Here is a 17,041-nt window from a genome sequence, read left to right as displayed (position 1 = left end):
CTTCATAAAGATTATCATATTTGGGGACAGAATGTATAAACCTTGCTACAGTAAACATCTTACTATATATGTTACATAGTAATCAATTTTTTTTTTTCAGAAAAGGACACTTTTCATTTAAGTCTAAATATTAAACTGTAGCTATAATGACTAAATTAGTTTCTAATAAATAAGTTTTCATGGCAATATTCCTAGCTAGCTTTAATTTAAAAGTATATTGATTACTACTCACTTTTTTCTGCTACTTATCTTAATTTTTTCAACATTATATCCATTCAAACACACAATGGTCTCACAAAAGACTAATAGCATATGCATTTAATATAGAACAGAAATATATCTGTCATTTATTTAAACAGAAAATCAGAAAAAAAGGATCAGTTAAATAGTCTGTAGTATGTTTTAGTAGCCACCTGCCATTCTCTAAATTTTGTCAGATCTGAGTCAACTAAATTTTACATTTAAACAAAACTAGCATGTATATCTTGATATGAACAGATTCACTGATATCTAAAATTTTCATACTTCCAGAAGTAAAAAATCCCTATTTTAATTTCCTTGGAACAAATAGTAAGTTCTTGATCATAGGAAGACTCAATCACCTCAAAAACACTTCAGTGAAGTTTCCAATTTATCTTTCTGTCAATTACTCCTATGTTGTATCTCTTCTTATAGCGCAGCTGGACAGTAATTAAAGTTGTGCAAATAATCATATTCCTGCAGTATAAAGATCTTCAAGAAATTTGTGCTGGCTTTTATCTTAGAGATGAGAAGGTACTTATTCAGACAAAAATGGAGTTTCTAATGAAAGCCTTCTGGGAAAAATAAAGAAGGAAAAGCTAGATGATTTTACAATTTCATTAATTAAGTCAAGTTTATGAAACTGGCTTCAGGGTTTTCCCTGTAAAACCACCATCACACTTTTCTTACATACATCATGCTTCATTATTACTGTTTTCTTCCTATTATGTCTTTGATGAAAAAATACCATCACTTGAAAATGAAATATCAAAATGCTGATAAGAAAATCAGAAAGTGTTTGACATTGGAAGGCTGTACTTTATACATGGCAATTAATGCTAGTGAAGCAATATATTAGGTACTGGCACTTATCTGTTTCCTCAGGATGTTATTTCTGTTTGCAAAAAGAAGGGTAGGATAGCACAAATGCTCTCATTCTAACAGCTGTTCAGATTAATGTGATGGACATGAAAACAGTCTCTAGGCAGAATTCTGTCTTCAGACTGCGTAAACCATTTTGACTTTTACCATATTCTCATGCTTTCTGAGCGCTGCTGATTTCATTTTTCAAAGTGAAGTGGAGCTTAATAATACAGCTATCTAAATACATTCCCTCTAGCTTTAAATACTTTAAACTGAACCCCTGACCTGAAGCCACTGATATTACTGTTCCTTGGTGTAAATGATTGAACTAGGAGGAGGACCAGCAGTCCACTGGACTGGGACCTTTTCTCACTGGCCTTGCAGGACTTTGGAAGCCTCCTTCCTTGTTTGTTGTGCTGGGGTTTTTTTGCTTTTTTTTTTTCCCCTCCTAAAAAGATATATTACAAGCAGACCTTAGGGTCTTCTGTAGGTTGAAGCCTCTTTACATGATCCTTGAAAAATAGATCTTAAAAACACCTGGCCCTACTTATCATAAAGATAGTTGGAAACATGCTGCTTTTCATTCAATTTCTTAATGTTCAGCAGTTGAGTACCAGGCTATATATGTAAGTGTATGTTTACTTAGGGGAAGCATAATTTATTGTTTGATACCAATGTTACAAGTATTTGTTAATTGACTATATAACTTATATATTTGTTATCATTCATTACTGAAAAAGTTTGATGACTTTTACACTAAGTTGCTTTGTTATGGCTCAGAGTATAAATCAAAGGTGCTACATTTATTTTTTATTCAAGGGTTGAACAAGACTTTGAAGTGGTAAGAACAGGAAGCTTGGAGATGATGGTTAGCAGCTTTCTTAAACTGCTTTCTTGGATTATGAAAGCAAGTTCTAGATATTTCAGTTTTGAAGGTTGATGTGCGAGCTGTGATAATGACATCTGATTCTTATTCATGATTTTAAAGCTAGGAGCTATTCTAATGAAAATAGGTACCATCTGTTCTGTAGACATCCTTCCCTTGCCTACAAGCATCTCTCTCCATGCCTTTCTTAGTTCCTCCTTACTCTCAGTCCTGTACCTTCCCACATCTGTGCCTTGCTTAGATTCCTTCCCTGCTATCTGCTGGCCAACACCCTTTATTAAGTCCCATTTCTCCCAGAAATGGTCCCAAAGCAATCACATCTCCATAGTCCCTTAACTAAACATATAATTTTGTTTTTAGCTTTAAACTGTGTTGTTTGGTGTTGTTTTTTTAAAAAATATTTGCTTAGTTTTAATGAGTTTCTTTGGTCACATATGAATTTTAAATGATTTTAAAGGCTAACTGAAATATGTATCAGGTATCTTTGTCATACAGAGGGATAATGAAGTAAAAAAAAAAAAAGTAAAAAGCACACAGAATTGAATGGTTTTTTTAGCTATGATCCATATTTTGAAAGTATTCTTTCCCTGGCAGGCAGTTAAATGTAATTGCATCTAGTGAGGCTTCTGACAGCAGCATAATTACCAAACCTAACCCAAAACACAACAAGATCTACAGCATTTATATTCTTTACCAGTTACAATGTCCAGATAACTCCTGCAAGAGGTAGCTCATGCAGCTAAACTGAGGAGCATGTAGAAACTTTAAAACAAGAGCAAAACTTTAAAACAAGAGTGCAATTGATGTCGGTTTACTATATCTGTGATTCATGAGGGAAACATTTTTCATTCTTGCATGACATGTGCTTGTTATCCTGATGTGAGGAATTTCATAGAAACTCCTCAAGTAAAGATTTATTTCACATCTCTTATGAATCACTTCTATTCAAGACTGGATATTTAAATCACTCTTAGTAACTTATTAAAATATTCTAACAGATCATTTGAAGCACAGTCCTCTGTAAGTTATGATCTTATGAATGATACTATATTATATTGTCATCTTTGGAATGATCCCAAACTTACTTATATAGCCCCTTCACAATGGCAACTACTTATATTTGTAAGATGAATAAAGCGTTAAGACATAATTCCAGCATGCTGGCAACTGTGGAAAGCATTAATTCTTTAGCAAAGGCTTGTGCATTTTAAGTAGCCACACACTTATTTTTCACACTTCGTGTAAGGGAACATTATCTTACATGCATGCATTTTATGACTGGGTAGGGACAACGGCTAAAAATATCAAGCTGTGTACAGATGGTCATTTGCTTCAATGGACTGTCACTTAGCCCAGTTGCTGTTGTTAGACCATCTCTGTAGGTATTAACAGAGTTCTTTACAGTCTTACTGCTCTTTCAACACTTTTTTATCATTCTAAAATTAGTATGATTTAATACTAATAATATCTCATGTTAGTTTTTACAATGGTACCAGCTACACTAGATAGCACATAAGAACAATTACTAATGAATTCAAGAAATAGAATTGTCAGTCAAGAAGAGATTATTTAAACACCAAATATTTCAAATAATATGTAAATGTACTTTAGCACTTCCTTTTGAGGTAGTTTTGATTTTCTGAGTCTCAAAGCATTATTTAATCCTCTTACCTAAGTATTTCTTGTAGTGCAAGCCAGAGTGCTATCAGAACTTCCCTACTTCGGTATTGGATTTGAATTGCCTTTACACACTGAACACCTTTAAAAGATTTGAGATGCAGGTCTTTCATTGTACATTCTACACCTTCCTACTGGGTTTGTCATATATTGCCCAAGCCAGATAAAACCACTCAATCAGACAGTTTTTCCTTTGGACAACACTATTTGGCTTTCCTTTAGGAAAGGTTAAAGAGGCTTGAGATCATAAGGTACAAAAACCACTGAACTGCACATTACTGGGAATAGAATCAGAAAAGCCAGGTGATGAAGAGTGGAGAAACAGAACTGAACCACCAAAAAGAAGGGAAAATTACTATTTATGGGTGGCACTTGCTAAAAATGAGTCACTACTGATGAGAGCTCCCATCCAACAGAACTCTCCCCAGTAAACACCACAATCCACGTTTTGTAACATAGGTTTGTATTGACCCGTATCTACTGAGTCTTCAGTTTTCAAGTTTTCTTCAATCTAGCCCTATAGAGCACGTATTTTAAAGTTTCCATTTATTTAAGGCAGCACATTCCATCTTACTTTCTGTACTGCTCTTTGTTAACACTCTCAGAAGAAGACTAAGTGGTGGCTGGGAAGGAAAAAAAAGATGGTCTGAGATTTGTTGTTATTTTTGCCAGGCTTCACTTCCCTAAGGTAAGATCTATACCCGCTGGCTGGCACGACAACTGAAACATAGAATCATAGAATGACATCTTTCCTTTCAGTAAAATACATCCTTTACACTACTTCTATTCACTGTGGGTGAATATGTCAGACTGTAATTAATCTGTATTGCAATTCAGTGCTGACATTTTCTTCCCAAGGAAGTTTCTTAATTGTCTGAGAAGCAATGTACCTTCCACCTGCCAAAGGCATGTCAGGTTTCCAGCCTGAAAGATGGAGTTGCCTTATTTCCACAGGGACGACGTCCCCTAAGCACATCATGAGGATATTAAAATATGATTACAGAATTAAGTTCAGCAGAAAACAGATCAGCTTTTGTCACTTTAATACAAAAAGACCTACTAATGATGAGGTCACTCATTTGACAGGTGCCTAAACTCAACGCAGGATGAAATACTCATCAACGTCTCTAGAGCCCACATTTCCTACCAGCAGTTCTAGCTCATGCCAGTTGGACACAGCCTTCATGACAATTCATCAGACCTTTGGGCTACTGTCTGACATGATTTTACGTGTAAGTTTCTGAGACTTTGGCAAGGATGAAGTTGGACAAATTAGCATGGGGGTCAGTGATCTGCTCTGTAGTCTGCCCTTCCCAAAGGACCTCCTGAAAACTTCTCATCAGGCAGGACAGGCACCCGACCACAGTACAGATACACCTCTGGTCCTGTGATGGGCATCAACAAACAGTGTGGAGCAGGCAGAATTGAGAGCATATGTGCCATGTCACAGAAATTTTGACCATGTGATGTGTTTGGTATTTGGTCATGTGGTCACTGTATAGTTAATTTGCTAATTTAATAACTTTACTAATAATATGAAACTGTACATTTCATTCCTTTAATCACTATCACAATGAGATATGAATGCTACTATCATGTTTTAACAAATATTTAGGGGCATTTTCTTAAGAACAATAATTCAGATCTTTATTAATAACTTAAAAAAGGAATTTAAAAACTTTTAAAGGCCAAATTGTGTTTAATCGTATAATTATACATTTTTAAGGGCAATAGCAGGCTCCTTTATAAATTTTAAATCATATATTTCACTTGAAGTTTGTCTAAAAACAGTGAAGTGTGCAATACATTAATTTAATTTATATGATAGTTCTTCAAACATGAATTGTCACAGAAGTTAAACAATCTTATTAGTTGCTAATCAATGCTCATCTGGGTCCCAATCTAGTAAACTACATAAGGTTAGTCTTACAGTTAAATAAGTCAGAATTTGTGCTTTGCTGCATGAGGATCTAAGAAGAAAAAAGTTAATTAATACATTTTTCTCCAAAGTCAAACAAAGGTTGAAAAATATTAGCAAAACAAAGAAAAATTCCGTTTTATCTGACACATATTGCTGACATTCTTGCCTTAAAAATATGATATATAGTAAGGTTTGTTTATTCTTGCTGCCAAGATCTATCACCTGTATCTGTCCAGATCTATTGATTTCACTTAGTAAACCAATATATCTTACTGCTACCAAATATAGTAAAACATGTAAGTTTCCAAGTTGTGAAATGGTATTTTTTTTAATGTCTGCTTAAATGTATTAGACTTTGGAATACCAGAAAATTAAGAGGGACATACAGACCTCTCTAGCCATATTCTCCCATCGCATTTTCTCCAAAAAAGATTTGCAACTATCAAAAGGTTCAACATAAGAAAAAGAGTAACTTCCGCAGTGACCTTTCTCGCACAACTCTGCAATGAAGACGGCTTTATATATTTATGGAATTCATGTTTAACTGAGAAATTGAAAATATACTGTTGATACTTATTGAGTGGCAGCTAGATTATTCAAATATGGCCATGGCAGTAAAAATAATGTTTAGTGCTTCATACCCTTGAAGCTCCTTGCAAACACTCACTACAACGTTTCTAAAACAGTAAACAAGGAAAGATCACTTAGACTTACCCACATTTAATCTGCCTGTGACTTCCCCATTTGAATTGCGAGCATTCACAGTCACATTGTGAGTAGACTGGAGAAGCAGTGATGAGTCCTGCAGTACGGAGGAAAAAAAAGGTAGAATCAGCAGAATAATTAGAATTATTAACAATTTAAAAAATTTAATTCAGTGTTTACATTAACTCAGTCATTGAAAGAGCTTTGCAGCTACAAAAGAATCCACAGATGTCACCAAATAATCTGGTCAGTTAATTTGATTACTTCAACTATATCAGATTTAAAATAAGAAAAAATATTTCAGGTGAACAAAATCTGGCCAAATGAGTGTGGCTGCTAACATTTTATCTTTTGGAAAAACATGCTCAAGTATTAGATTTACTTCATTCCAATACATAATTTGGACTCCTAGAACACAGTCGTTTAATTGAAGTGTGAGTAGCCCACTTTGTGAATTCATTCTGTCATACTAGCTTGGTAAGAAATATGCATGTGCCCTCTGCTTCCTTAGTGGTCCACGCAGTTTATGTGCTTTGGCTTGATTTCGGCACCTCGCACTGACTCTCCTGGCAAAGAAACTCAGGCAGCGGTGATGAAGAAAGTGCTAGGGTTACTAGCTCAAAGCTGACTTTAATAGGTGACAACAGAGATAAAAGTGTCAGTCTAAATTAAATTGTCTCCCTGTCCACCACCCAGAAGGATGACAGAAGCTTATCAGCAGTCTGAGCAGCATCACATGCTTGACCGCATCTCTGCATCACGATTTGAACCTAATACACCCTGTGCTGTTCCACATCCGTCCTGGTATACAAGTATCACATCTGAAAGTCACAAAGTCACACGTTCGACTTAACTCTCCTCAAAGGATGCATCACAGCCAGGACATCTGCAGAGCAATCAGAGCCTCGTACCTAGCCATCATTCTGTGCTACTTCTGGAAGCCAGGTCATGCCAAGCAGGCGTAACTGGTATCTTCATCCACCCCTACCACACCTCACCAGCATCCAGACTAGCTATGATAGGCGATTCAAAATTTCATGTCAATCTTAGATTGCAATCCATGTGGAATTACTTTACCAGAACATCCCTGAGTGTTAACTCATGGCTTGCTGAACTCCTCCCAGGTGATGCACCATCTCTATTACTTATTCCCAGACCTTCCACTCAAACTGTCTCTACTTCAGGCCTATTGGAACCTCCTCAAGCTTCTCCTCGTACTGAAAAGCAGATCAATAACTGTTTTGAAAGACCTAGCTGCCCACTGTGCCCCATCAGACTCGATATGCAGACAGTAATGAAAGCGAATCATGGCAAGAGACCTGGCAGAAGTCATTTGGAAGTGTCCTAAAATTTTGTGAGGAGGGCATTGAGCGGGTTGTTCTTATGTTTTTCTTTAATTTACCAGTGGAACTGTCTTTAAATACAGACGATTTGCAGGGAGATCATACTGGCCACTGTCTTTACTTGATTTTAAGTATCAGAAAATTATATGAGGACAAAAAGCCTGGTAATGCTCATTTGGATCAGCAAATTGTAACCACAGCAGTAGATTTAAAAGAAAGGAGAGAGTTTTTTGCAGTAAAGTTACTTTCATACCAAAGCACACTGCCTATCTAAGGGACACAGAACTCAACCTGAGCTGCAAAAATATCAGGGAATACATGATGTAAAGAGGGTATTAGCAAGTTTCCTGATTGTGACCTCAGAAGGGATACTCATTCCTAGAAAACTGAGATTCTGACTACTGGAATATTACTAAAGATCAGTCACTTTCACACATTTGGCTTCTGGTACTTCTTCTGGATGCAAGAGAGACCATGCAGCACCTTGAACAGCCAGCTTCTGAAAATAACTCTGGCATATGTTGCTGGCATAATTTAATATTTAGAGTATGAGATAAAATGAGAATTTCTAAACACATTTTGCATGAGAAATTTTACTACAAACACTGATAACAGTGGCAGAAGCAATACACAGCTCGCAGTCTGACTTACACTTTTTTAAAAAAACAAGTAAAAAACAATCTATTTCAAAAGAAGTCACTAAGTGAGCAAAATAAAGGATCTCATTTTGCACATTGTATCAGGAAAAAGTGAAAGCTAACAGAATTAACACATATAATGGAAAGTCTTAGGAAAAAAGAAAGTAGTGTGTTAGAATGAGCATTAATGGTAACAAGTTAGTATAAAGTTGAAAAGGAAGATCAACAAAGATGAGGTAAATATATTTAAGACATGTGCTAAATAACCCCCAAATCTTTATTACACTTATTGGACTGCTGCTGGTTGATTTAAAAAATAAGTTAATAATTTGTAACATCAAATGTAAGTGCAAATAAATTGCAATCTAGACCTGCAGTTTCCATACGTGTGTTGATGACTAATTAAAATTTATAAATGCTCAGCTTTTCTCTTTTCATGAACATGTATGAGGTAAGATGCAACAGTATTGCCCACAACTCTGTTTGGACTCATTGTGAAGGCAGAGATGATAAATAGCAAGTAGATTTTCTGCTGCCTATTTTCTTAGCACTTTGGAGACCTCATTAGGCGAGAAAAGCTGTTACGAGACTGCAAGCAGAAACTATTAAGGCAAAGGAGAAAGCTGCTATAATAGCTCTGAGTGGCCCAATCCTCTAACAGAAAAACAGAAAAAGAAATCGTAACAAATATGCAACTTTATGAGAATAAATATATAGACGGCACTCAGGAGATCATGCTACAGGCAATTAAGCCTCTAGAGAGTTCAAATATTTTAAAAAGCAAGCAAACACACAAACAAAAAACATCTGATGAATTATCAGTTCACAAGGGACAGAGACATGCAGTAGCCTGAAGGCTTTAATTAATGCATGCTACTAATGATCACGATGGGTCATTAGACAGCTAAAGTTGTATTGATGCTGCCACACCTCTTTCTTCCTATATTTTACTAAATGTAATACGAGTTGGAAGGAATAAAAAGCAAAAATGGTCACTTAATATTGCATAATGATTTTTTGGGGCAGAGCAAGTTTTTAAGTATTAGCTGGCCGTAAAAAGTTGCATGTCTTATTGCATAAACAACCTCAAGGGAAATTCATTTATGCACATAAATAGTTTTGCCATTGCCAATGAGGCAGAAAAGAATATAGGATAAGAAACAGAATGAAAATATAGATTTAGTAATGGAAATTCATTAAGTAAGAGCTGTTCCTGCTTCTGGAAGTACTTGTTGGAGAAAGATGTAAAATATGTGGACATAGCTTAAATTTCAGTAATCAAGCATTTTAACAATGTCATTCTGATAAATTTATTTACTTTTTCTCTTGCTATAGCAATACAAACACTAACTTTTTCCTTACGCTCAAAAAGTCTCATAGCTGGCTATTTCTACTTGGTAAGGATGACTACATGAAGTAAGGAAGAAGTCATATTCAGCTTTTACTTTCATTGAACAGCAATTTATTCAATTAAATGTCCGTCTGGTTGATGACAATGTTCATAACACCTGACTTTATTTTGTGAGAGTTTGGATTATGGATGATAATTCTGAAAAATATTTTTTTTTGGTCCAGAAACAGGTATGACTCCACAAAAAATTTACTGAAATACGTTTCAGAGTTCACCTGGATAATTAAAAGCCAGTTCAAATTCTCTCTTTCTTCCTCTAAACCCAGTACTTCAAGGTAATCTGTCTGATGTTTTCTTTGACCAAATATGTTATTCTTTTAACCTCAATAATAATAACTAATTTTCTGTCTATGTAAACAAGATTAAATGCTAAATCTTTCCATTTAGTCTTGCAGATTTTATATGCCTAAATATAAAAAATATCATACATTTAGTATCATTGTACTAGAAAAGACGAAAACTGAACTTATTAAAGAAATAGTAATTTTTCCAATAGGATTCACTAATTTTAGAGATATTGAAACTATTCTGTAATAGCTGAATAAACAAGACAAGCAGTTTCATGGGGAAGCGTGCATTAAAAAATTATCTCTCAGTAGAGATAATGAAAAATTTTCTATACACTCTTAAAATTTCAGCATTATTTATATACAATGATATTTATAATTCCTTTTTGAGCTACTTATGCCATGCCTAGGAGATAAATATTAATTCTGTCATAGTACCACACTGACCTAATGAACATGCTTGTAAAGTATGCAAAAAAGTATGTGTGTATACACACACACACACATATATAGAGTTCCATGACAGACGCATCCAAATTTTTAAGTGCATTAATTTTATTTTAGCATTACAGAAAGATTTTCTGCTTACCACTCGAGAATGGATTTCTTTGGCATAAAGAGGGAATAAGAATTCCGATTCCCCTTCCAGACGAAGGCCTTCCTTTGTAACACGCAGGTGTCCCATTCCAGTCTGAGGAGAAGATACAAGAATTACACACATTTTATTAGTGTTGCTGTATTTATTTTTTGTTCTTTTCATAAACTGAAAATTTCCAGAGCTGCCTCCAGCCTATTGATAAAGATACCCATATAAATGGATATAAAATTTGGAGAATTCCTCATTTCTTCCAGAATTAATTTCTTTAAGAAATTGTAGCTTACAAGAAAGATTTATTGAAGTTGTGATATATTTCTTTTTCTGAGGAAAAAGTAAAATATTACAGTAATTAAGTTAAAAAGAAGTGTATTTTTATTGGCTCTGCTGAAATAGCCTTTGTACTTGCCTTCTAAAAATGTGATGTACAATAAACTCCTGAGTACTCACACAAAACAAACTTTAATATCTCAAAGTTTATTCTATCAATAATGTATGTTACAAGGAATGTAATACTTCTATTGAAGAGATAAAGAGGATTTGTATTTACTTCCATTTTCAGTAATTACTACTTTGAATTCATTTTTCATTCCTTGATTTATTTTTCTTCTCCTCTAGGTCAAGGCTCTCTCATGCTATCATCTTCCTTTATCACCTACTTGTCAGTTTTTGTATCTTCCTCATTCTCAGTCACTCCCTCCTGATTTTAGACCAGTTGTGTTTTCCAGCCTATATCTTACTTCATTATTTTTATTTTTTTTCATAGTTTTCATAGAATAGATAATGTGAAAAAGGAGTGAGGAGTTACTTCAGCAAGGACATTTGAGGAGTTGCCGGTTTTAGCTGCAAGATATTTCACAGGTATTTAGAATATGTGTAAAGGATTTGCCCCTGCCTCCACCATAAAAAGTGAAAGAAAAGTTGGCAAGAAATTTGCAGCCTTATAGTTTGGCCACATGTGAAAATATTTCAAGTCAACTGGCTCAAATTGTAAGAAGTAGGATGGCTAAATAAAAAAAAATCAATAAAATCAAAAAGTATTTCCACTCCAAATATCTGCCAAGTTGTTCTCCACATAAGTAGAGAAGAAGAGACACGAGGATGCTGATCATAGAATCATAGAATGGCCTAGGCTGGAAGGGACCTTAGAGACCATTTAATCCAACCTCCCTGTCACGGGCAGGGACGCCTCTCAACTAGATCAGGCAACACATGGGGACCAAGCGGGGATCGAACCCGTGACCTTGGTGTTACCAGCATCACGTTCAAACCAACTGAGCTAACCAGCTCCGTGAAGATACATCAAAAACCTGTTTATCAAATGAATTACGCCCACCACCGATAAAAGTTATAACTCTGAGCGACTGTAACTGTTTTCAAATAGGCTGTGATTTAATCAATAAAATTAATGTATTTCATATATATAATCCTAAATAATATGTCTAACCAACCTTCCATGAAAAAATACAGCAATTTGCTTTTAACAGGCTTAAAGAGAGCCAAACAGAAAAACAAACTTTGCTGAAATTCCATAATATAAGAAATATTCATGTAGTTCACTCCACTGGAGAGTACAACTGCAGTTCCTCCTCAGCAAGGATTTATTTCAGGAAAGAGGCTATTTATGGCATCTATTATTCAGGGTCAAATATTTTACTCCTTTGAAATATACAATGAGCTGACTTTTCTCAGTGGAAGTAGATACAATTTCTAAATTCTAGACCATTGCAAAGCTTTTTAAAAGTACCTAGTATATACTGATACATATCATGCGGCAATACTAAAATAATACGTAGGATGAGTCTATGGGTCTCCTAATTGCAGTTCCAAGCCAGCACTGAGTGATTTAGATATATGTCTTTCTAGTGAACATTATGGACAGGTTTTTTTAACTTGTAACACAAAACAGAGAACACCTCAACATCACAAAAATACATAGTTTTCAAGACAGACACTTTTGAAAAAATACACAAAATACCAGGATATACTAAAGAAATACCACTAACAAACAGTTTTCATTTAATTAACTAAATTTAGAGTCTCATTATTTCCTTTGATGTCATGTCTTTTCTCACCAGGTGAAAGTAGATTATATTAACCATCAGGTTTAAATACAGTTTGTATATTCTTCTGGAATATAAAGGACAAAATAACAGTATATTATAAAGTAAGTATAAAAAAGTATAAAAATCTACAAAGGCAGAGCAAGAAGTAAAAATTAATGGTTCTCTGAAGCAGATTAGGCAAAATTAACAAACTCCTGGGTGACAATCTCTATTCTGTCTTTGGCTTTGCCAGGAGGAAATTTTCAGTAGAGACAAAACCCCTGTAATTCATGTTGAAAAAGAAGATTACCCAATTTACTTTTCTAATGGATTCAGATTTTTCAGCAACGATTATTATAAAAATGCTATCTAGAAAAATGAATGTCTTTGACATGAAGAATAATGTCATGTGACAAAACTGAGCACTTTAACTTATCTATAAATGTCCTATTTTCTTAATCAGATATTTCATTTAAGCATTGACACAAAGATCACATTCTCACATATTTGAATAAGAGCCTCATTATCGATTCTCACTGACCACTCAGGAAGTTTAGACAATTATTATTTCCTTAGCACCATGATATTTGAGCATCTCAAGACTGTAAAAAATACTGAGTTATGCAGTACTGTGAGATGCGGAAATTCCATTATCCCTCTTTTATAACTGGCAAATTGTAGCTACATGGAATATAAATGAGAGGGATTTAAGATAAACCATCCTAACGTACTCAGATCCAATGATAAGTTCCATAAAAAGGACGAGTATAATGGTTATACATAATGTTTTCTCAACAACCACTCTGCTTCTTACATTACTGTTTAGGAGAAGCCAATTATTATTTACTGAGTACAGTGACTTCCTCACTGATGAACAAACTTGATGCTTTCAGTTTCAAGGATTTGATTCTGTTCGTATTCAAATCATTAAATACAGATATTTCTATTGATTTGAGGAAATGGTCCAAATATCAGTTAGACATGGACTTTGATGTAGTTATACAATAAGCTATTGATCAGGGAGAAAAAAAAAAAAGCTTCATCAGACATATCAGATAAATGGCAAGGCTGGATTCTGGTTATTCTAAAGCTGGTGACTGTCACTGCTTGAGTGGGCTGGCCCTGAGCTGTAGCACACTGTTGTGCGTATAGCTCTGAGACTCATGTTTTCTAATTACTCAAAGCCCTCGGCGAGGCAGGGACTGAGCTGTAATAGAAGGGGAGGATGAAATGGTGTCTCTGTGGACACTATGCAGATTTTGCTGTTGCTGCAAGGAGTTGACTGGTGTGGAAACTGCTGGCAGCTGCCAAACCCTTATGTACCAATGATACAATTGAGCATTAGTGTTTGCAAAGGTGTGACCAGGTTTCACTTCAAAATTGCTAGGCATATTCTAATTCGAGTAACAGGATGTCTTCAACTGCAATAGAAGCATTTTTCATCATTTAAAAATGCTCCCGAGGAGATAAATGCTTGTAGAAGCAGAGACAAGGTCTTCTACAAAAAATTCCCGCTTTGAGTGGGTTCAAGCCTCATAAAAGCTCAACAAAAGGCTATTTGATTCAGAAATCATCGCCTAAAGGATACTTGACTACTATTTAGTAAGTTGCCTACACAGGAATATTCCAAAGCACCTAAAATTAGTAGCCACCATTACTGGAATCCTAGGTAGGACTCACGGTGCTATAGAGTGTCTGTATGGTAAGACCACTTTGGATGGATTATCATTCTCTTAGAATCCAGACACAATAAATATATTTTTCCTTAGAAATAAGGGGAAGCATTTCCATTCTCCACAAAGTATGCCTACAAGCCATTTAAAGGCCCTTAAGTTTCTTTCAGAAGGCTGTAGAAGGAGTCCTTCATTAGGACCAAAAGTTCCAAAAGCCATACTGATGGCTCTGGTGGTATGGCCACTTTTTTCTTGTTACGGATACCCGTGTTGAGGAAAATAGAGAAATGACTGGATAAAGCAAGTTTGACAGCATTGGTATGGCTAGTGACAAAGGCCTGTCTTGTTAAAACAAGATCAAGAACTTACCCTCTTTCACCTGTTGTTTTAGCGGGACCTGCTGCTCAGGCTCATGACCAAGAAAGTCACATGTTGATGCACCCTGCAAATTGCTACAGGACTACTAGAAGTCAAAATGAGCAGATGTAGCTCAAGGGTTCTTGCACTCTTGATGACTTGCTCTCAGGTAGCTGAGCCTCATACTCTCTATGGATTATGGAGTCAAAAAGAGCATCAGATGATATATTTGGGATTTATCTCTCAAGACAGTACTGGAAACGATTTATCTTGAAGGTGATTAGAACTAATAATGGCATGAACTTCAGAGTAGAGAGGACACAGCATTTCCACTCAGATAATGTCTTTTCTTCTTATCGGATGCTTATATCCTACTTCTAGGCCAGCCCAGGGAAACACATTGGCAAGTTCAGACCAAGACATCATTTGTTGTACCCCAAAGCTAGTTCAATTAATGGCTTTATAGATCCAGCTTTCACTGCAGTACTTCTTACAGCAATTACTATTTAGAGAACTTGCTTTGCAAACAAGAGAGTACTGTTTCATTGAGATAATAGAACTGTGGGTAGAGATTGTTAAAGAGCAATCAGCAAAACAGGATTGGTAATGAATCTGATGAAACTCTCTGTTTGACTTACAATATCTATTTTAGAGCTAAGTACGTGCTTGGTATAATAACATTACTGATGCCTCATCTCATTTTCTGTTGCAAGGACTCTATTTCCTGGGCTTAGACAGCGAAGGTGATCTGACTCCTCTTCTTAGGTGACAGTGGAGTCTTTTCTGTCGAAGATATTGGTCAAATCAGAGCCCTTAGAAACAGAAAGCACTCCTGGTAGAGAAGTTAAGTCTCATCTCACTTAGGGCTGGATATAGACTAAAACATCCTTTGCAGATATGGCTAGAAGGTGAGTAGAAGTATGGCTAGTAGGTAGTAGAAAAGTAGATGTCCACTTTGAACTCAGCAGTTTTATAAGGAAATGGCTACGAAAGATGCAAATTCATTGCACCATTGATATTTGCTTAGTTTTGATAGGATTTCTGCCATAAAACAGCATTAACATTTAAGAGGCATACTTTCAAGATATTTTCAGGTCCAATTCGTCCTGATACATAAAGTAATAGACTTTCTTAAGTAAAGAAAGGTATTAATCACAACAGCTGTTACTCAAGAGGAAAAAATAACTTCTCGAAACAGATTCAGTTCCAGCTTTGTTTCCTTGCTCTGTAAGGATCAAATTCTTTCTCTGGTTCTGTGCTGCACAGACATTTCAAAGCTGGATAATACTTGGCTAACAAAAATGCCATTACATCTGACATTACATCTCCTGTGAACGATTTACTCAACATTAGAAAAATAGACTGTTACTCCCATTGCTATATATATTTATTCAGGAATTGATGTTTTTGTAATTTGGCTAATTCATTTTATTATATTAACATTTGAAGTTACGCAACTTACCTAAAGAAACAGAACCAAATCTTTTCCTTTGATCTGTAAAGGTTGTCAAAAGGATTTTCTTCAGGACAACAGTGCATGACGTTTATTTTTTGAATTCCTCTAAGGAATCAGGGATATTTGCATAGAGTATATGATTACACAGACTATGTATTGATTCAATATTAAAAATTCTATCATTTGTATTAGGGGACGTTTCATCTAATGGTCTCGGTGCTCTACGCCTTATGTAAGCACACAGTGACAAGCATCTTCACCCTGACAGAATTTGCTCTCTGAATAGTCAAGACGACAAAAATGTGAGATGAAAAAAGAACAAAGAGATGTTGTAGCCATCGCAAAATACTGTTGAAGATGTGTCCAGGATGAATTAAGTATTTTACCTTATGTTTTGTCTTGCAGCTATCATGTGAATTTATTTAAAAATTATAATATTAAATAGCAGCCACTGCAATATATTGCAATTAGAACTAGATCATCACCAGTAACACTGCAACCTCATTTTGAATGACCAAGCCTTCCCCTCATCTTAGTATTAATGATTAAACAAGGTTTAAGACCAGAGTTTTTGTTCCCTTTCCATAATGTCACCACCGGCATTTTTTAATTCATGGTGTAAAAATTTATAGTGATCACAGAAATCTTACACATAAAAATATAATCCCTTGCTATGATGCTTCTCTAATGGCATTATTGAAAAGTGCATTTTTGTAACTCTTATTGAGCAAAAGAAAAAAAAATCATCTCAATTTTCCTTGTACTGCATCACAGCAAGCTCTACTCTAGCACTGACAATAATGCCATCTCTAAAATGATGGCATAAATATATGCTATACATCAATAAAATGGTAGCTAACATGTATTTGTATAAACTAATTATACAATATATCTAATCAATAACAGCAATGACACAGAAATTAAATACACATTTGGAAAGAGT

At 35.2% G+C, this 17,041-nt stretch overlaps 1 protein-coding gene across 1 annotated transcript in view; it reads right to left on the bottom strand.

Moving 5' to 3' along the window:
* Positions 1–6,302: 6,302 nt before the first annotated feature.
* The window catches only part of LOC104276782 (gamma-sarcoglycan-like), a gene marked incomplete at its 3' end in the record, with an annotated part of 38,732 nt that continues 27,993 nt past the window's right edge, over positions 6,303–17,041 (bottom strand). Inside the window, exons 3-4 of the mRNA XM_009873215.1 lie at positions 10,562–10,663; positions 6,303–6,390 (exon numbers count right to left, since the gene is read on the bottom strand). Coding sequence (XP_009871517.1) covers positions 6,303–6,390; positions 10,562–10,663 — 190 coding nt within the window. The remainder of the gene's footprint in view (positions 6,391–10,561; positions 10,664–17,041) is intronic.

This window comes from Apaloderma vittatum, unplaced genomic scaffold (genome assembly GCF_000703405.1).
Source record: "Apaloderma vittatum isolate BGI_N311 unplaced genomic scaffold, ASM70340v1 scaffold4790, whole genome shotgun sequence".
Lineage (NCBI taxonomy): Eukaryota > Metazoa > Chordata > Aves > Trogoniformes > Trogonidae > Apaloderma > Apaloderma vittatum.
Note: the sequence above shows the minus strand (reverse complement) of the source record. Positions and strands in the feature narration are given on the sequence as shown.